General features: G+C 39.7%; 1 protein-coding gene across 9 annotated transcripts in view; it reads left to right on the forward strand.

The window, feature by feature from the left end:
• The window catches only part of LOC108416420, a 107141-nt gene that overhangs the window by 71874 nt on the left and 13202 nt on the right, over positions 1-22065 (forward strand). For 6 of the 9 annotated variants that reach the window (XM_037544692.1, XM_037544693.1, XM_037544690.1 and 3 more), the window contains 5 exons: positions 2198-2563; positions 3404-3640; positions 5105-5173; positions 6182-6547; positions 7391-7627. In XM_037544692.1, the coding sequence (XP_037400589.1) occupies positions 2198-2563; positions 3404-3640; positions 5105-5173; positions 6182-6547; positions 7391-7627 (1275 nt within the window). The remainder of the gene's footprint in view (positions 1-2197; positions 2564-3403; positions 3641-5104; positions 5174-6181; positions 6548-7390; positions 7628-22065) is intronic. The other 3 variants (XM_037544694.1, XM_037544695.1, XM_037544697.1) reach the window with 3 other exon arrangements.

Consider the following 22065-nt stretch of genomic DNA (forward strand, 5'->3'; position numbering starts at 1 on the left):
AAAAGAGCTCATTGAAAATTTGATTTTGTCAGTACTAACAGAATCATAACTCTACCAAAACTTTACCAGATGTTTGTAGTGACTGTTTCAGCAGTGAGAATTTTAGCAGGACTCAAAAACATCTGTAGATGAGGAGCAAACACAGCTTTGAACATTTGTACACACAGAAAATTGCAATGTTTTTCATTGAAACACAAATATGTTTACGTAATTGCAGAAAATATGCGTTTCGATAGTGACATTTCTTGATGTTATAAACTTTCAGAAATATGTACTTCAAAAAATGGAATCTCCTCACCAGGTGGTCATGAGGGACAGGGATGCAGTCTCATGTCCTGCTCTAATATGCAGGGGTGTGGATGAAATAAGACTCTTCATATGACCTAAAACTCATTGTGTTTCGGTCATGACATGAAAATGTGGGACAGGAATTTTTGAATATACATTTTTATGAAAAAAGTGACAGAAGCCAGGATGTTGAAGGAGCACGCAAAAATCCAGAACTCTGCCCATTTGACTGTAAAATTGCTTTGGCATATTATTATTATTTTTAACTGATGTGCCTTTTTCTACATAGGTCATGTCTGTTACACCCTCTCAAATGTCCTGCTAAAAGTGACATATTTTACCTACAGATTTTATATATGTTTGAAAAAAGATAGAAAGTTTAAAATATATATTAATATAAAAGATATGGAAGATGAAAGATAATTGGTCATGCTGTAAAATTGTTCTTGACTGGTTGGGGTTGGGGGAGGTACAGTGGCGCAGTGGGCAGCGCTGTCGCCTCACAGCAAGAAGGGTTTCCTCCAGGTGCTCTGGTTTCCTCCCACAGTCCAAAGACATACAGTCAGGCCAATGGGACATGCTAAGTTGCCCCTAGGTGGGAATGTGTGTGACCGGTGACCTGTCCACGGTGTTTCCTGCCTTCCACCCAGTAACGGCTGGGATAGGCATGTGTGTGTGTGTATGTGTGTGTGTGTGTGTGTGTGTGTGTGTGTTTCACAAACTCACACATTTCTCCCATGCATGCTCTCATGCTTACACTCTCGCTCTCTGTCTCTGAGTTTAAGGATTCGGCTAACATGCCCTTGTGTAATATTATAAGGGTCCGGGCTGGTTAGCTCTGGACCCCTGACAAGCTGTCACTTTAAATGTGTTTATCATAAGTGTTGTTTTAGTGATTATTATGAGTTTTAATATGTAATATTGATTATGTAAAATTTTACCTTCCAGGACAAAACCTTCACTAAACTATCTTAAAGCTGTGTCTCAGACATCAGGCCACATTTTCATAACCACTTCCTGTAATACTTAAGACTTAATACCAGTGAGATGATCAGCTCATCCAAGAAGATCATTTTACTTGACAAGAAATCTTAAAATAGGTTCCAGTGTAGAAACAAGTAGGTTCTGAAAAATGTTTTAAAGCCTGAAAGAAGTAAAAAATGCTGCTTTTTAGATCAAATTAATTGAGATCAGACTTGCTCCAGTACAGTAACAAGTGAAACATGCTGTTTATTATAATATCATCATTTTTGCATTGTTACTTTTAGAACACTGTAAAAAAAAGAAAATACATATTTAAGTGGAAATGAATTAATTCTAGTGCCGTGTAACTCTGCAGTTATTGGTACTTATTATGTTCAATTTTAAGATTTCCTGACTGAGTTCTGATCTATTTGAGAATATATCATAAGATCAAAGATAGAAACTGGGAAATACTTTCAAAACAAGATCATTCATTTTATAATGCCTGATTTAAGCGTTCATATCTGGCAAGCAGAAGAGAATTTGGAGAACATTAAACTCTTCAGATGTCAAATTTCGATCACCAGCGCTGTGAACAATTTACCACTTTATGTAGAATTAAAATAAAAAACTGTGGAATTCCCCTTTGACACTGACTTAGACTGCAATTGTTTTTTTTCTAGAAATAAAATTTAAAATTCTAATTATTAAAACAATTTAAACATCTTAAGTTCTGCTGCTCATTTCTTTCATTCCTTATTTCTTCTCCCCAGAAACATTCACTCCTTTACACATTTACCTCTTCACTGAAAACTGTGACTCGGTGTTTAATCTCAGCTCTCTGGTATAAACAGGCTGTTTAAAGTGTGTTAGAGGTGAATACAGTAGACGACACTTCACTGTATCAGATTAATGACAGAATCTTCTTGCTGTTCTTCCTCTGCAGGTTTGCTGTCCATGAACCCTGTTTGTAGATTTAATCAGAGTGATCCATGTTATGGAGCTGTGGGACAACCGCTGTACCTGCAGCTGCCATCTGAGGATCAATTACTCTTAAAGAAGAACATCAATGGAGCTCCTACTGAGCGTATTTTTAAATTTATAAACCATAAAATCACATTAAACCATTCCAATTATCCAAGATGGCAGTTTGTTACTGATAACAGATCCATAATAATCAGCAGTGCAGAGAAAAGAAACTCAGGAAGATACACTTTAGATACATGGGATTCAGCAGGGAGAGACAGAGGCGTTTATCATCTCCAGCTGGTTATTGAAGGTGGGTCTACACAACCTCTAATCACATCACACAGTAACCAAAACATAAAACTACTATATTTACTAATGAACTCATATAAATTCCTAATGGAGAATTTCGGTAGACCAAGTAGGACCACAATATGAGTTTACTACTGCTTTTTACAAACCGTATGATGACATTAAATTTTTGATTTTTAAATAATGTCCTGCAAAAATTGATATATTGTAAGTGAAGATTTGTGAAATCCTGTAGAGAAATCTAATATTTCTCATGTTGACACTGTTCTAAGCTCATTACGAGATTATTTAAATTCCCTCTTGGTATTTTTTAAGTGATGTTAGTCAGTGAGATTATCTCACTACACTGGCAGATAATTTGGCTTTTTTCATACAACAAGAAAATGATCTCCCAATATCATGAGATAACAGACTAATTAAAATGCCTCTAAACAAGTAAAAATATAATAAACATGCAATATAACAAATTTATAGTAATCACAATGAGGAACAGTAAATGAATCAAATAGATTTTAATGGTCAAGATCACATTTTTTGTACCATATTATAAAATTAAGTGTTGAAGAAATTCAGGCAGCCAAATCACATTATTAGTGCATAAAATGATAAACAGACTAAATGATCAGTTACACTGAGGTGTAATCTAGACTGAGCTCTAACATAGACTGAACTGTAATCTAGACTTGCCTGTAATCTAGATGGAGCTGATATTTAGACTAATCTGTAGTCTAGGCAGATAATCATGTAATCTAGGCTAGACGGTAATTTAGATTTAGGTATACAGATTGAGCTGTAACCTGGACTGTACTGTAATCTAGACTGAACTCTAATCTAGACTGTAATCTACACTGAGCTATTGATCTATCATTTGCAGCTGTGGTGTCCTCAGTGACTGTGACAGACAGCTGCTTATCAATTGAGAAGAGGAAAGTTTACTGTTCATCTGATGGAGATAATGTGCACTATAACTGGACTCTCCAACATACACACCAACTGGCTGATGGGAACCAGACTCTTCTGCTGGACAAGGAAGCTTATGCAAGTGTCACCTGCTATGCTCAGAATCATGTTAGCCATGAAAAAAAAACTATTGAGATACAGCAGTGTCCTGGTAAGTCTTGTTTTTTTAAAGATTTAAATGAGAAAAAAAATCAACAGCATCAACAACAACGATAACAACAACAACAACAACATTGATGCAACTGTGAAAGTTTTATTAGACACAGCTTTCAAGGCAGAACCCCAAGCAGGTGATGTGTGAAATTAAATGATCTCTCATGCTGTTATATTTCCTCGGTTTTTAATTTCACCATGTGGAGCCCAACACTTGTCCTGAAGATCTATCACCCACTAGGACTCACTTCATAAACTAATCTGACATAGTTCATTTAGGTTTAATCAAGGTGTAGATCCAGGGTACACGCCTGCTTGTCACTACAAAAGAAATATTGTTTTTACAGTTAGGCCCAATCACTCTGAACATCATTACCCCCAAAACAAGGACAGTTAACAACATAAAGATGTCCGTCTTCAGTAAATACGTACAAAGGTATTCACACCACATTAGACATGAATAAGAATCACCAGCAAGTTATGCTAGGCTGCAAACTCAGTAGACTACCATTGTTTTCTGTCAGTGTTATCATTGTATTTTGGCCAATCTAAATCATTACGGTCTTCCCCTCACTTCTGGATGTGTGAAGTATAGGCCAATCGACTAATCCCATGTTATTTTTCAGGCAGGTCACTGCTTAGCAGCCACTGCTATCAAGCTTCAGTTCTTTAGCAGTGCAGATCTGTGTTGTTCATATATTTTGCATTGAAAACTTTGGCTATGGTGAAAAGTTGTGTCAGGCACCTATAAATGTGAGCCCCACCCATTTTCTACTCATATTTTCTACTTTTTTCCAAAGCCAAAAATAATGTACAACTGTTGGCATCTGCTAAAGAATTTGTAGTTTCATTCTGGTCTTTATTCTGTGAATTTGGTCTTTGCACAGGAGGTCATCAAAGGTAAGATAAATGACGCGTAAAATTTTCAGGCCTTCTGTTTCAGTTTGCTTTAACCGAAGATCCTGGGATACTTGACAGTTTTAACAGTGTTTTTGCTTGACATCTCAGCTGTTCTATTTGAACAGTAGACTGAACACATACTTCATAATGAAGGGTAGCTAGAGTGGAGGGTTCCTGGGATTTCAGCATATTTGCTCTATAGACTTGCCATTGTTTTGCATCAATAAGTCAGAAGCATATTGCTATGTCTCATTTTTATGACGTTGCGAGACATTTAGAGAATGTCATTTGACCCACCCAAAGAAAAAGATGAGATAATCCTTTATTAGTCCCACAATGGGGAAATTCTCAGTGTTACAGCAGCAAAGGGACAGCAAGGCACTCCAGGAAAAGAGAAGTAACAAGAAGAGAATTAACAAGAAAATAATGAACTTTGTTAAGTACTAAACAAGGTTTTTTTTACAGTTTGTTACTTGTTACTATATAGACAATATATATCATACTAAAAGTAATAAAAAGATGACTAATAAAATAAAAATTATTCTCTTGGTGTGAATTACAGGGCCTACAACAGTGACCACCACTACACCTCCGAACTCCAAAGTAACCCCGAGGACGCAATCAGGCAAAGGTACAAGCCTGAGTGATATAGAGGCTCAGACCCCGACTCATAATCACACCTCCAACCCTCAAGATCATCTCAGTTTTCAGAGTAACGGAATAGCTTGATAAAGGCAACACTGCAGGAGAATCAGTGTCACAAACGCACTTCAAACTTTATTTGGCACAAAAATTCTTGAATTAAAATGTCTGAACCAGCTTCAAGCTCAACACTAGAGAAACTTTGTTCTTAAGTAAAAATGTCTTAAATTAACACTATATTGCTTAAAATTAGATACATTCCTGAAAATGCTCGACAAAATGAGGCAATGTTAAAAAACCCACATATATCATATTTACATAGGATAATAACCTGCTTTTTTAACCCCTTAGAGTCAAACATTTAATGCTCATGTGGTGACACTACAAACAATGAAATCTCAATGAGCCTGAAAAGTTTTAATTTTTAGATTAATTGACTAGACTAGATTAATACGTAAGACAATATATTTTAGAGTGACACTCAACAAGTGTACCAGTTGGGAGATCAGTTCACAACATTTCAGGGCCATTTCCCTCCCCTGCTCCTCTTAAACCTACGCCTATCAAAACATCCCACCTCTAAAAATTCAGTTCAGCTACTTTTGCCTCTCACCTTTGATATATATCATCAGGAAGGGGGTCTTCCTAGACTTACCAATTTATGCAGAAATTAAAAAAAAAACTGTGGAATTCCCATTTGACACTGACTTAGACTGCAATTGTTTTTTTTCTAGAAATAAAATTAAAAATCCTAATTATTAAAACAATTTAAACATCTTAAGTTCTGCTGCTCATTTCTTCCATTCCTTATCTCTTCTCCCCAGAAACATTCACTCCTTTACACATTTAGCTCTTCACTGAAAACTGTGACTCGGTGTTTAATCTCAGCTCTCTGGTATAAACAGGCTGTTTAAAGTGTGTTAGAGGTGAATACAGTAGACGACACTTCACCGTATCAGATTAATGACAGAATCTTCTTGCTGTTCTTCCTCTGCAGGTTTGCTGTCCATGAACCCTGTTTGTAGATTTACTCAGAGTGATCCATGTTATGGAGCTGTGGGACGACCGCTGTACCTGCAGCTGCCATCTGAGGATCAATTAGACTTAAAGAAGAACATCAATGGAGCTACTGCTGAGCGTATTTTCAAATTTATGAAGCATAAAATCACATTAAATCATCCAGATTATCCAAGATGGCAGTTTGTTGCTGATAACAGCACCATGATAATCAGCAGTGCAGAGAAAAGAAACTCAGGAAGATACACTTTAGATACATTTGATTCAGCAGGGAGAGACAGAGGCGTTTATCATCTCCAGCTGGTTATTGAAGGTGGGTCTACACAACCTCTAATCACATCACACAGTAACAAAAACATAAAACTACTATATTTACTAATTAACTCTTATAAATTCATAATGGAGAATGTCGGTAGACCAAGTAGGACCACAATATGAGTTTAGTACTGCTTTTTACAAACCGTATAATGACATTAAATTTTAGATTTTTAAATGATGTCCTGCAAAAATTGAGATATTGTAAGTGAAGATTTGTGAAATCCTGTAGAGAAATCTAATATTTCTCATGTTGACACGGTTCTAAGCTAATTAGGAGATTATTTAAGTTCCCTCTTGGTATTTTTTAAGTGATGTTAGTAAGTGAGATTATCTCACTACACTGGCAGATAATTTGCCTTTTTTCATACAACAAGAAAATGATCTCCCAATATCTTGAGAGAACAGACTAATTAAAATGCCTCTAAACAAGTAAAAATATAATAAACTTGCAATATAACAAATTTATAGTAATCACAATGAGGAACATTAAATGAATCAAATAGATTTTAATGGTCAAGATCACATTTTTTGTACCATATTATAAAATGAAGTGGTGGAGAAATTCAGGCAGCCAAATAACATTATTAGTGCATAAAATGTTAAACAGACTAAATGATCAGTTACACTGAGGTGTAATCTAGACTGAGCTCTAATATAGACTGAACTGTAATCTAGACTTGCCTGTAATCTAGATGGAGCTGATATTTAGACAAAGCTGTAGTCTAGGCAGATAATCTTGTAATCTAGACTAGACGGTAATTTAGATTTAGGTATAATACAGATTGAGCTGTAACCTGGACTGTGCTGTAATCTAGACTGAACTCTAATCTAGACTGTAATCTACACTGAGCTGTTGATCTATAATTTGCAGATGTGGTGTCCTCAGTGACTGTGACAGACAGCTGCTTATCTATTGAGAAGAGGAACGTTTACTGTTCGTCTGATGGAGATAACATGCGCTACAGCTGGACTTTCCAACAAACACACCCACTGGCTGATGGGAACCAGACTCTTCTGCTGGACAAGGAAGTTTGTGGAAGTGTCACCTGCTATGCTCAGAATCATGTTAGCCATGGAAAGAAAACTATTGAGATACAGCAGTGTCCTGGTAAGTCTTGTCTTTTTAAAGATTTAAATGAGGAAAAAAAAATCAACAATGATAACAACAACAACAACAGTGACGTAACTGTGAAAGTTTTATTAGACACAGCTTTCAAGGCAGAACCCCAAGCAGGTGATGTGTGAAATTAAATGATCTCTCATGCTGTTATATTTCCTCGGTTTTTAATTTCACCATGTGGAGCCCAACACTTGTCCTGAAGATCTATCACCCACTAGGACTCACTTCATAAACTAATCTGACATAGTTCATGTAGGTTTAATCAAGGTGTAGATCCAGGGTACACGCCTGCTTATCACTACAAAATAAATATTGTTTTTACAGTTAGGCCCAATCACTCTGAACATCACTTACACACAAAACAAGGACAGCTAACAACAAAGATGTCCTCATGTCTTCAGTAAATATGTACATAGGTATGCACACCACATTAGACATGAATAAGCATCACCAGCGAGTTATGCTAGGCTGCAAACTCAGTAGACTACCATTGTTTTCTGTCAGTGTTATCATTGTATTTTGGCCAATCAAAATCATTACGCTCTCCTCCTCATTCCTGAATTTGTAAGGAATTTGGTGTTTGTACAGGAAGTCATCAGAGGTAAGATATAAATGATCCATAAACAATTTTTCAGGCATGTTGTTTCAATCCGCTCTAACCAAGGATGCTGGGATGCCTGAAAGTTTGCTGTGTTTTTGATTGACATCTTAGTTGTTTAAATTGAAAAGTAGACTGAATGCATACTTCATAATAAAGGGTATCTAGAGTGGGGGTTTATGGGATTTCAGCATATTTGCCGTATAGATTTGAAATTGTTTTGTATCTATAAGGCAGAAGTGTTTTGTTGCATCACCCTATTTTTATGACATTGCAGGAAACTTACAAAATGTAAGAAAATGTATTCAAGTGACATACTCACTTTTCTCTTCATCACTATTGATGCTCTTTTGGTGTGTAATTATAGATCCTACAACTATGACCCCCATTTCAACTCTGAAGCCTAAAGTGACACCAAGGACACAATCAGGTAGTGGTACAAGTCTGGCAGTGACTGATTGCTCCTCTAACCCTCAAGTGCCTCTCAGTTTTCAGAGTAAGAGAATAGCTTGATAAAGATAACACTGCAGGAAAATCAGTGTCACAAATGCACTTAAACCTAATTTGGTACAAAATTCTTGAAATAAAATGTTTGAACAAGCTTCAAGCTCAATATTAGGGAAACATTGTTCTTAAGTAAAAATGTCTTAAATTAACACTGTATTGCTTAAAATAAGATACATTCCTGAAAATACTCCTTATAATGAGGCAACAATGTTAAAAAGCAGTATAACTTCACAATAAACTGGTTTATTAACTCCACAGAATAAAAAATTTGATGCAAATGTTTTGACACTGCAAACAATGAAATCTTAATGAAAATCTTTGTGATTTCATTTTAAGATAAAAAAGATCAATTTCATTCTAAAATTTCAGGACAACTTATTTTAAGAATTCAGTGTTTTTGGAATGAGTTTAGAAAGAAGGACGTCTGTCCAGCTAAGTTCTTAAAATAATTTGTCTTGAAATGTCTTCTTCCATAGTGGAGAGCTTCAAAAGATTCAGATGCGGAGTCGCTTAACCAAGAACAGAGAAGTAGGGCTGTAGTCAAGACCACCTTTTTCAATACCATGATCATGACAAGTCGAGATCAAGTCAAGACCAATTCTAGAGGGGGCTTAGCCAAGACTAATGACAGTGAAACTTAAAATATCCCCTAAAAGTCTCATTTGAGAGAAAAACATAAATAGTCTTTATTTCCTTCCAGTAAAGGACGGATTTTCAGATTTTTATCTGATAAAGTAAAAATAAAGCCGTTAAACAAGCATGAACTGCTGTAAAGAATGAAGCCCTTCATATGACATCAAGAACTGTTCCTGTGCTTTTTAACTGTATGCTTTGTGCAACTGCCTCCTTTTTAAAGAGATTAACGTACCACTTTAGAATAAGATTACCCTAATAAAGCCTTTATGAATGGGTAAGATTAGTTTGTTAATGGTTATTAGTTGGCTCATAAACACTTTAAAATCATTCATAAAGCAGTTATAACACATTATAAAATGGGCAAGTCATCAGTAAACATAAAAAACTGAGGTTTATCTATGTAAATGAATGTGGTTTCACTATTAAGCAAACAGGTCACTGTTGCTCTTTTTATTCATGTGCCGTAAATGATTATTAATGATTTTAAGGTCTTTATGACCTAATAAATAACGATTAATAAAGTCATTGTAAACCACTCATAAACACTTTATTAGGGGACTCGTACCAAGATTAATATAGCACAGTTTCTTTTTCTGCAGAATCTGTGAAATTGTTCACTTCTATGCAACACAACTGCCAAGTGTTTAATACCATCAAATGAAAGTTACAAACATGCTTTTCAGACTTGTGTGTTTGATGTTGTTATGTTGGTCATCAAAAATAGAAGTTAATATGTCGGTCACCTGAAAAAAGAGCATATGTAGGTTTTGGATGCAGGTATGCTGGTCAGTCACAGTGACCATGCTAAATGACCAACTAAACCAGCACCAGACCAGCATAAACCAGCATAAACCAGCAAACACAGTTGACAAACACAGTTGGCTAGCTTGCTAGCTAAAGAAATACGCCTTTGAGTACATTTAGCAACAGCCAGTTTTTAAACATCACCCTTATTGTCACAGGTGCCCTCTTCTTTGTCCCTCTTCCTCCCAGGTGTGGTAGCCATGTCCCTTTTTTCTTGTGCCATGTGCTTTTGTTGTTATGTTGTTCTGTGTTTCCTCCCTGTTCCTGCCCCCTTGTTATCTTCTACACCTGCCTGCAGCTCCGCCCCTCATTTGTCCCAGGTGTTTCTTGTGTCCCCTCAGGGTATTTATACCCTTGTTTCTGTTCAGTCTCCTGGTCTTGCATTGTGGATTCAACAAAAGCAACTCACACTTACATCCCGTCTCCTCACCTCCTACGTTAAACTTATTAAAGGCTGTTTAATTTAGTAAAAACTTTTTTACATAGATCTCTGCTGGCTGCACAAATTGGATTTATCTTCCTCAGTTTTGACATCTGTCTGGCTCTGCAAACTCGGGTACATACCTCTGCGGTAGATTGCTTTAGAATTCTTTTTAAAAAATGGTAAACAATGATATTAATCTTGGCTACTTTTAAGGTACAGTAAAATTGAAACAAATCTTTTATCTCAGTTAAATATCATGAAATATCAGAAATGAACCCATAAGTACTTACATGACAGGGAAAAGTAGCAGTATGAGTAGTAGTAGTAATTAGTTCCAGGCTTAGTGACCATATTTACAGCATAATCATGCTGGTTTACCAGCCTACTCGTTTCCAAACCTGCATATACATGGTTTTACTGGTGACCTTCATAGTGATTTTATGGCTGCCGACCACCCTACCAGCCTCCAAAACATACAGTATGTTGGTTCTGCTGGTGACCAGACTTGCTAGTCTGTACTGGCTTTTCTAACAGGGCTCTGATCTCTCTAACACACTTCACTGTAATTGTTAGAGAGCTGAAAGACAGAAGTGCAATGGCAGAGCTAAAACTGCACTTTATCCACTTCAGCCAGGATCTTTTTAGAGTGACACTCAACAAGTGTACCAGTTGGGAGGTCAGTTCACAACATTTCAGGGCCATTTCCTTCCCCTGCTCCTCTTAAACCTACGCCTATCAAAACATCCCACCTCTAAAAATTCAGATCAGCTACTTTTGCCTCTCACCTTTGATATATATCATCAGGAATGGGGTCTTCCTAGACTTAAAATTTGTAAGAGATTTAGAGACTACTGCAGTATCTCTATACCGTAGTGAAGTATCCAGAATGCTCGTTTAATGTACTTATTTAAATTCAAAATATAAAACCCTTCCACTATAAGAAAGTCCACAGTGAATTCATATTCAGCTCATTTTCATTGTCAACATTGATGTTACAGTTACTGAGTAAAATTCCATTCCTTCTCTATACTGTCTTTAATCCAGTTTTTGAATATGTAATGTAAACTTTAAGGTATATTTCATGCCTAATATCTGTCTCTCTCTCTCTGTCTGTCTCTCTCTCTCTTTTCTCTCTCTCTCTCTCTCTCTCTCTCTCTCTCTCTCTCTCTCTCAGGGGACATTGTATTTGTTGTTGTGCAGGTTTTGGAGATTACTATTCTGCTGTCATTGTTTGGAGGTTTCCACATCTATGCCAGAATCCAAAGAAAACAAACCAACAGAGCAGCAGAAAGTAAGAGCTCTTAGTTTACTGCACATTAAAGCCACATTCAGAAAACATCCATAACCAGAATAAAACTCAAAGATAGGGCTGTCACGATCATGAATTTGGACCATGTCTTGAACATATGGTGCTAGCATGAGGGAAGATTGATTGAGGGAGGACTTGAGGTGGAGTTCTGGGGGCATTCATGTGGAGTTAGGAGACCACACCTCTGAAGAACTCCTGGATGAATTTTCGAACTGTTCAGGTCTTCGATTGAATGAGGAGTATGATCAAGGGACCTTCACATAATGAGAAAGACAGTGATCCACAGGTTTGTATACTACAAGATCTGATTCTGAAGTAGTGACAAAAGAAGCAACTTTGGTAGAACTTGGTATGAATATATGCCAGCAGGATATGGGGGAGCTGGATTTAAAATGAGGGTTTGGTCAGTTGGTATTAAGATAGGAAAGATGTAGCAGATGACTAAGTTTTATAGCCTGATGGTGAGAGCTACAGACAAATGGGTGGGAACTCCTGATGAGCAAGCTGAGGGCAACAGTGGCAAGGAAATAGTCCCAGAAGCATGAGGAAGAAACCTTGAGAGGAATCAAGCCTCAACAGGGGAACCCATCCTCCTCTGGTTGATACTAGTTTGTGAAGAATGAGTTAAATTTGGCAGGTAAAGGGTTGGATGAGAATAAGCAGATTATAACTTACTGAAAGAAATGGACAAGGAGTAGGGACGGCTCTTAGAAGGTAATGGCTGCATATGTGATTTAGTGATGGATGTGATGATAGGCAGAGGCAGCTGAATGATGCTCTGGTCAATGTTTGACATAGTTTGGCATGGAGGATCCTATTGGCAATAGATTGTTTGTTCAATTATGATGGTGGATGAGGATCACTTCCTTGAAATCCAAGCTTCTAGAAGGTCAGATTTGATGAATTGACATGGATCTCATGGAGTGAGGACTGAACGGAATATGAGAGCAAAGTCAGCAGTATGGGGGATGCCAAATCAACGATGGCAGAAGTGTGACCCAAATGACTTGGAGAGCAGCAGGTTCCCAGGGGCACAGGCCAGCATCTTCACAAATGAATCAATATCAGTCCATTTTAAGGGAAAGGAAGGAATACTGATGGGATTTGCTCTGCAGTGAGATGCAATGGTGACCCAGGGTAGAAAGAGCGGGAGTGGTTGAAAGAAAGAGGCAGTCAAGAGTGGAGAGACCTGAAAGGAATCTGTGTGGTGAAGCATCAGATGTGAGGGGGACGAGAGAAGGAGCCAAGAAGAGGAGTGGACCATTCGGAGGCTGGGACAGTTAAAAAAAAGACTTGGGAGATGGAGGAGAGCTGCTGTGATAAAACACAAAGGATTGGCTGATGGGGTTGAAGTTCAGTGCATTGATATGTTGAGACAAATGATGAATGTGGGCTAGATCTCTGGATGAGTTGTATTAAAAGTACTAGAAGGATTGTCGTCAGATTACACGAAGTGGAGAGCTTGTCATCTGCAGTGGTGCTTCAATTGGCAAAGTACAGGGGGTCACTTGTAGGTTTGGAAAGAAAAGACAACTGATGATGTAAATGATGTAAATATGGAAGGCAAAGATGGTGGTCAATGTTGCTCAGTTTCAAGGTCATCTCATATTCGACATTTGTATATAATTGCCTTGCCCATCAAATGTTAGCTAAATATGAAAGAGCAATGTTGTAGCAGCAAATATTATGCCCACTGTAAAGTTCCAGCCTGGGTTACTTTCAGAATGGTGTGGTCAAATGATCAATTAAGTCATATTCATATTGTACATAAAAAATCGTGTACCCTGCCCGGGAAAGGGTCACCGGGACCTACCCCTGGAGCCAGGCCTGGGGGTTGTCACGGTTGGCCCCTCCCAGTCCTGTCCATGTGCTCCTTTGTTTTGGTTTCAGTCCTGCCCCCTGTATGGTTACTCTGCCCCTGATTGTATTCACCTGTCCCTCATTGTTATGTGTATTTAAGCCCTGTGTTTGCCCCTTGCGTTTGCCAGTCATTGTATCTGTGTACTTGGTCTTTGTTTGTGTTGGTTCTGATCTTTGTTATGTCATACCCCAAATCTGTACGTGTCGGCTCATTGACCCTGGACTGTTTTGACGACGACCCTGGATTTGCCCCTAATAAATCTCGCTTATCTCAGCGTGTGCGTCCGCCTCCTCGCTCCCCCTTACAGGGGTAGTGTTCCACGGTGAGCGCCTGGTGGCTGGGCAGCCCACGTAATCCGGCCGGGCTCAGCCCGAAGAGGCAATGTGGGGAGGCCATGTGGGCCCACCACCCGCAAGGTCCAGCATGGGGGAACGGTGCAGTGCCATATTGGCAGTGGGAGATTGTGGGGAGGCCCTAGGTGGCCTAGGCCCTTGCAGCAGAAACTAGCTCTGGGTACATGGAATGTAACCTCACTGGGGGTGAAGGAGCCGGAACTTGTGCAGGAGGTTGAGAGGTACCAACTAGATATAGTTGGGCTCACCTCCACCCACAGTGTCGACTCTGGAACCAAACTCCTGGATAGGGGTTGGTCTCTCTCCTACTCAGGGGTTGCACAGGGTTTGTCCTGGTGGACGAGAGGGTCGCCTCAATGCGATTTAAAATCGCAGAGAGGAAAACTTTGACTATTGTCTGTGTGTATGCACCAAACAACAGGTCAGAGTATTCGGCCTTCCTGGAGCAAGTGGGCGGGGGTAGGGGACTTGGAGTCTGAATGGACCCTGTTCAAAACCTCCATTGTGGTAGCTGCCAGGCGTAGCTGTGGCCAAAAGCTTGTGGGTGCCTGTCGGGCGGTAAACCAAGATCCTCCTGGTGGACACCGGTGGTGAGGGAGGCCGTCAAGCTGAAGAAAGAGGCCTTTAGGGACTGGTTGGCCCGAAGGACTCCCGATTCAGCAGATAGGTACCGACAGGCAAAAAAGGTGGCAGCTGCAATGGTGGCAGAAGCAAAATCCAGGGCATGGGAGGAGTTTGGTGAGGCCTTGGAAAAAGACTTTCGTTCGGCCTCAAAGAGGTTCTGGACAACTGTCCGGCGACTCAGGAGGGGTCGGGGTGGCTGCGCCCAAGCTGTATTCGGCAAGGGTGGAGAAACTCTGACTTCAAATGAAGATATTGTCGGTCGGTGGAAGGAGCACTTTGAGGAACTTCTTAATCCGGGAGACGTGCCTCCCTCACGCGAGTCAGGGCCAGAGGCTTCTGGGGTGTCAAGTTCCATTTCCCTGGTGGAGGTCACTGAGGTAGTTGGTAAGCTCCTCAGTGGTAAGGCACCGGGGGTGGATGAGATTCGTCCAGAAATGCTTAAGGCTCTGGATATTGTGGGGCTGTCATGGCTAACATGCCTTTGCAATATTGCATGGACCTCGGGAACAGTACCCATGGACTGGCAGACTGGGGTGGTGGTCCCTATTTTTAAAAGGGGGGACCGGAGGGTGTGTGCCAATTATCGGGGTATCACACTGCTCAGCCTCCCTGGGAAAGTCTATGCAAAGGTGCTGGAAAGGAGACTCCGACCGATAGTTGAACCTCAGATTGAGGAGGAACAATGTGGACTACTCCGGGCTATCCAGTCTCTGTACTCCCGGAGCGAGAGCTGTGTCCATATACTCGGCATTAAGTCAGACTCTTTCAGTGTTAGCATTGGACTTCACCAGGGTTGTGCTCTGTCTCCACTCTTGTTCATTATATTCATGGACACAGTGTCAGGGCGTAGCCGGGGTCAGGAGGGTATTATGTGTGGAGGCCGGAGGGTGGCGCCTCTGCTATTTGCAGATGATGTTGTTCTTTTGGCGGAATCACATGGATGCCTTCAACTCTCGCTGGAGCGGTTTGCAGCTGAGTGTGAAGTGGTTGGTATGCGGATCAGCACCTCCAAGTCTGAGTCCATGGTCTTGGCCCGGAAAAGCATGGCATGCCCACTCCAGGTAAGGGGAAAGGACCTGCCCCAGGTGGAGGATTTTAAGTATCTTGGGGTCTTGTTCACAAGTGACGGGAAGAGGGATCGTGAGATCTGCCGTAGGCTGGGACAGGCGGCAGCAGTAATGCGGTCACTGTACCGGACTGTAGTGGTGAAGAGGGAGTTGAGGCGAAGCTCTCTGTTTACAGGTCGATCTACATCCCAACCCTCACCTATGGGCATGAGCTGTGGGTAATGACCGAAAGAATGAGATTGCGAATACAAACGGCGGAAATTAGCTTTCTTCGTCGGGTGGCGGGCTACATGCTCTGCGATAGAGTGAGGAGCTTGCTGAGGTGGTTCGGGCATCTGATCCGGATACCCCCTGGATGCCTCCCGGTGGGGGTGTTCCAGGCACGGCCTACCGGGACAAGACCCCGGGGTCGACCTAGGACCCGCTGGAGGGATTATGTCTCCAAGTTGGCCTGGGAGCGGCTTGGGGTCCCCGGGAATGAGCTGGAGGAAGTTGCGGGGGACAGGGTCATCTGGGATTCTCTGCTCTCCCAACTGCTACCGCGACCCTGTTTGGACTAGCGGTTAATGATGATGGATGGAATTAAGTCATACTTTTTTAATCCCACAAACAGGGAAATTCCACCTCTGCATTTAACCCATCCATGAAGTGAAGCACCACATACACACACTAGTGAGGACACAGACACTAGGGGGCAGTGAGCACACTTGCCCAGAGCAGTGGGCAGCCCTATCCACGGTGCCCGGGGAGCAATTGTGGGTTAGGTGTCTTGCTCAAGGACACCTCAGTCATGGACTGTCGGTGCTTATCACATGGACAGTTCCCTAACCTCTAGCCCGCAACTGCACCTGAATTATAATCAACAAGAGCAATTTGGTCAGATTTCATGCAATCAGAGCCATTAAAAAGTCTTGATACCTGCTTTAAGCTTAGATCTTAACAATGGTGATGTTTCCATTGTGAAGTTAAAGTATCCTCTTCCACTGTGATGCTCCTAGGTAAGGAAGAGGAGGTGGAGGAGGGTCTGTACACCAACCTGGATCAAGAACACAAGAAGAAATAAACCATCAGAATTTCCAATTTGGACAGCCTGAATCCCGAACCATCAGCAGAAGAGACCCGTCAACTAAGGAGAACAAAGAAAACAGACTGAGGTCATTCAGATAATTAAGGACACTGGTGGACTAAATTGACTATGAAAACTATCCAGTCCAAGTAACAAAATTATTTAGAATTATAGATTAAATTTGATCAGTTTTAGTGTTTTTGCAGGGTGACTTCAACCCAACCTTATCACTGGAAGAAAGTATGGCCTTCAACAGCTTGAAAAAGACATCTAGTTAAGAACATATGAGAAGAGAATTCCATAGAAGGTCCATAGAAAGGTTACTCACTGCATGGTGTATTAATATGAAAAGTATGGAAGCACTGGTGTATCAGTACATCTAGGCTCATATTCAAAATATAATAACAGTTTTGACTACCAATTACTTCTTTTTTTAAGTGTTACATAAGTTGGTCATGAAACCAGCACTCAAAAGCACAAGTATGCATTTACTATGTATTCAGTTCATTTAATTTTTTGTAAGTTGTTCCAAAACTTTGTTGTTCCAACTTTGTAAAGTTTCTGTTTACTGTGTATTAAAGTGTGTTCAGAGTAAACATTAAAAGTATGTACTAAAGTTTTACATATGTTTTTTAAAAGTACATTTAAATGAATGTTCCTTTAAAATGAGACAAATGAAGACAGGACGCTTTTAGAAATGTTTGCTGTGAAATTACAGCACTTGTTCACAGTGAAGCTGATCATCATCACCATCATCAGTTTTCTGTTAAAACTCCCACTGTAGTTGTTGAGTAGTTGGGAGACAGACTTATCACCCTGGTCAGGGTTAAGAACAAAGTATTTTTCAAGCAATGTCTTTTTTCTACAGCTGTCTTTTGTGTTCTGGTACCAGATAAATGGCAGGTCATCATTGTACTGCTGCTGATGTGGGCGGAAGTCTCACACAGCAGGTTTAGTTTTGTATTGTATTAATTTTGTACAAACTTCTTTCAGAGAAGTGTTCCGGCCACTCATCATTAATACTGCGAGCCTTAAAATGTGTAATTATACAATCACAAAAATGTAATCAAGTGGTCTTTTATATTTCACTTCTGTTTTACATAATTATGTGTTAACTAACGACCTGTCCAGGGTGTATCCTGCCGAAGACTGCTGGGATAGGCTCTTTCCCCCCCCTGCGACCCTGATGGAGAAAATGGATGGATGGATGGATGTGTTAACTAACAATAATACTTAATTCATACCTTGCTTCTTATAATTTACAGCTGCTTTGCACTGATTTCAGTATTTTTAACATCAGATGTGTCAGGTTATCATATGGTTTCTTATAATGAGTGAATAATGCTGACAATAGAGAATACTAGAAAAACAGTATTTCTAAGTTTGACAGTGTGAAAGAATAAAAAGAAATTATCTCCAAATCAAATTTGTAATGGAGTCTGTGTGTTACACAAAGAGCTGTATTACTGGCACAAATGTGACAGAAATGATGAAAAAAATTAGAATGAAAACCGTTAATTCTCTGATCTCTGTAATGAGGGATAGGGGTGTGTACTGGGGTGGGAATCTTTAGGCACCATTCGATTTGATTATGATTCAGAGGCTTTGATTATCGATGCATTTTGATGCAGCTTTTTTCCACACAGGATTTCTTTTTTTCTTACTGTGTGAGGACTCGGTAGTTTTAAAGCAATGTATTTGTAATGATCCATAATGGATTTACTTCCAATATCTTTTATTAATCAATCAAATGGAAGTGATCTAGAAGGCTCTCTGTCACTGCTCTTGCTTGAGATGCCGCTGCCACTCATCTGCAATAAAATGTGCTGTTACGGTGAAATAAGATGGCGGTGGATGTTCATGCAACACGTTACAGCCATCCTGCCCATTTAATTCAGTGATTTTACAACTTCAGTTTTGGTCTCATTGTAAGAGTCAGGGGTCACTGTGTCGGTAAAATATCTTCGAGACTGGACGCTGAATCTCGGCTCCAAAGCCATGCGACATAGTGCAAAAGCTCTGGTTCTCAATGACTGAAAAGACTGCAGGTCACATAGCAGCAAAGTCTCTCCTGTTTAGTAGCTATGACAAGGCAAAGAGATTTAAGACGAACGTTTGGAGACGAATGGACTTGTTCGCATTCATGTTCAACGCAGTTGGTTTCCCGGTACGTTAAATCTGCAACAAGAGATTGTTAAACACTAAAAAGTGTCTAAGCTGAAGTCGCTTCTCTTTCAAATTCCCCCGTTCCACCTTAAATGGTGCCGCATTTACATTCAGCACCTCAGTCAGAATTTAAGGTGGAATGTAAACATTCAAACATGACGTGACTTCAGCCTTGTAAAACAGCCGAATGTTGAGAGACATTTTACAATAAGCTGCTCTACTTCTGAGGTAAAGTTTCCCGATGGAAAGGGGAGGAAAGTGGCTATAGGTGACTTAAAGTTTAAAGCGGAGCAAAGTGAGTCACGTTTTCATTCATATTTTTAGCTTATACTAGGACATCAGCACACATTGAAACATACTGGGCATTAAATGTTATGGCTCCCAAAGTGGTTTGACTTTTGTTGAAAGGACAAAATGTCTCTTCTAAACATTTGGGTTGTGACTCCTGATCTAACCTGACTTTTAAGTTGGCAGAGCCAGTCAAATGTCTCACTTATCCAGCTGTGTTTTTGTTACCTGCTGCCAGAGACTGACTGGACACTGCACTTACCCACCTCCAAGTTCTGCTTTTTACGTTCAGTCAACATTACGATAAATTATTATAAATTAAATATTTAGATAATCGATTTTTGGCATTTATGAATTGATTCAGAATCATTCACATCTGCATCATGATGCATCTAAGAACTGAGTTTATCCTGCACCCCTAATATGTATATAACAAAAGGTTAAGCAAACTTAAAACCGTGTTTTTCTGGAAATTGAATGCACATTTTGTTACAATTTACTTGCTGAGTTTAATACATTGGAAAAAATGAAACTTAAAACCTTACAAAATGTAACGAGGTACAGCAATGAGGAGGCGGACGCATATGTGAAGATAAGCGAGATTTATTAAGGGCAAATCCAGGGTCATGGTCAAGACAGTCCAAGTTCAGTGAGCCAACACAGAGAAATGGAGGAAGAGACATGATGAAATAAAAACAGACTGAAACACACAACGGAGGCCAGAATAACAAAACACACTGCCATACAAAACATTTCAAACAACACAAAGACCAGCACTAGACTAGGGAAAACACAGGGCTCTAATACAAATGGGGACAACAAGGGTTCACAAGACACAGGTGGAAAACAGGTGGGAACAATCAAGGGTAGAGACAAGAAACAAGGGGACAGAACTGGGAGGAAAACAAACAAAGAAGCACATGGACATGTAAAGAGATGCACTTGGACAGGACTGGGAGGGGCCAATCGTGACACAAAAATGCACATTGCATAGAAGTGTGTTCTCTGTAGAGGATGTGCACTTATTGTCATTTTCATTCAAGTCAAAAGAACATGTCATTTAACTTGGTTTTTTATATGACTGTAGGTACAGAGAGGGAAATTTCACTTCCGCATTTAACCCATCTGTGAAGTGAAACACCACATACACACTAGTGAGCACACACACATTAGGGGGCAGTGAGCACACTTGCCCGGAGCAGTGGGCAGCCCAATCCACAGCGCCTAGGGAGCAGTGGGGGGTCAGGTGCTCAGGGATACCTCAGTCATGTGCTGTCAGCTCGATCGAGCTGGCGACCTTCCGGTCACAAGGCTGGTTCCCTACCCTCCAGCCCACGACTGCCCCAGAAGAACTATAGGTTTAAAGATTAGAGGTTGATGAAACATTGGAAAATAGGTTACAAACACCATGAATTGGAAATTATAATCTATTTTCTATCTATATTGTGATGAATTTCCTGCAGCATAAAGTAAAATATATTTCCAATCTTATCCCTTAGAATTAAACAGGCTGATTTTGTTACTGTTCATACATACGTCAACCTATCATGACATATTCTCTGATTGGCTGCCCTGCATTTTGCTTTATTATAAAAAGCAGTCCGGGCTGAGACACTTATTAGAAATCCAACACATGAGTGGGGCTCAACTACGGTAGGCTGAAACAGTGGATGTAGGTATAATTGTAGGTTTCCAAAAAGTAAGAAGCTGTGGAAAATGCAAAAATAAAAAAAACAAAATGCAATGATGAGCAAATCATTTAAACCTTATCTTTCATTGTAAATAGTACAAATACAACATATAAAATGTTTATTATTAGTATTATTTGCAAAATTTGATTCCATTTCAAAAAGGTTGGGACAAGGGCCAATAGACCTTCAAATCATTGCATGGGCCCAGGAACACTTCCAAAAGCCACTGTCTGTGAAAACGATTCGTCGCTGCATCCTCAAATGCAAGTTAAAACTTCAGCCAAAGAAGAAACCATGTATACACATGATCTAGAAATGCTGCCACCTTCTCTGGGCTAAAGCTCAGTTAAGATAATCTCACTTGAAGTGGAAAAGTGTCCTGTGCTTAACTGACTTGTTATCAGTGCACAGTTCAACAGACAGCATCTGAGATGGTATGGGGGGCATTAGTGCACATGGAATGAATGACGCACATCTTTTTGCTCATATCAGCAGGATAATGTTAAACCACATTCTACAAGTATTACAACATCATGGCTCCATAGTAAAAGCATCTGCATGCTAAACTGGCCTGTCTGCAGTCCTGACCCATCAACACTGAAAACATTTGGTTTATTATGAAACAAAAAAATATGACAAAGGAGACCCCGAACTGTTGAGCTGCTGAAATCTTATATCAACAATGGGAAACATTTCACATTCAAAACTACAGCAGATGGTCTGTTACAGTTACAGAGTACCAATATATTTTTCAAAAAACAATATAATTTCTACTTTTAACTTTTTACATGTTATCTTTAAACTATTTTCAATTAAATATGGGCTGTAAATGATGTGAACATCATTGCATTTTGCTTTTATTTACATTTTACATCCCAGCTTTTTTGGACCATGGTGGTAAAAGAGATTATTCTCATTTACTTGTGATATCTCTCAAACTGTGAATTCAGAATGAATCTGTTTTACAGTTGATCGATTCTATGAATTAGGAAGTGAAAGGAAGGTCTTTAACAATGTTAAGATACTTTATCA

This window comes from Pygocentrus nattereri, chromosome 14 (assembly GCF_015220715.1).
Source record: "Pygocentrus nattereri isolate fPygNat1 chromosome 14, fPygNat1.pri, whole genome shotgun sequence".
Classification (NCBI taxonomy): Eukaryota; Metazoa; Chordata; class Actinopteri; order Characiformes; family Serrasalmidae; genus Pygocentrus; species Pygocentrus nattereri.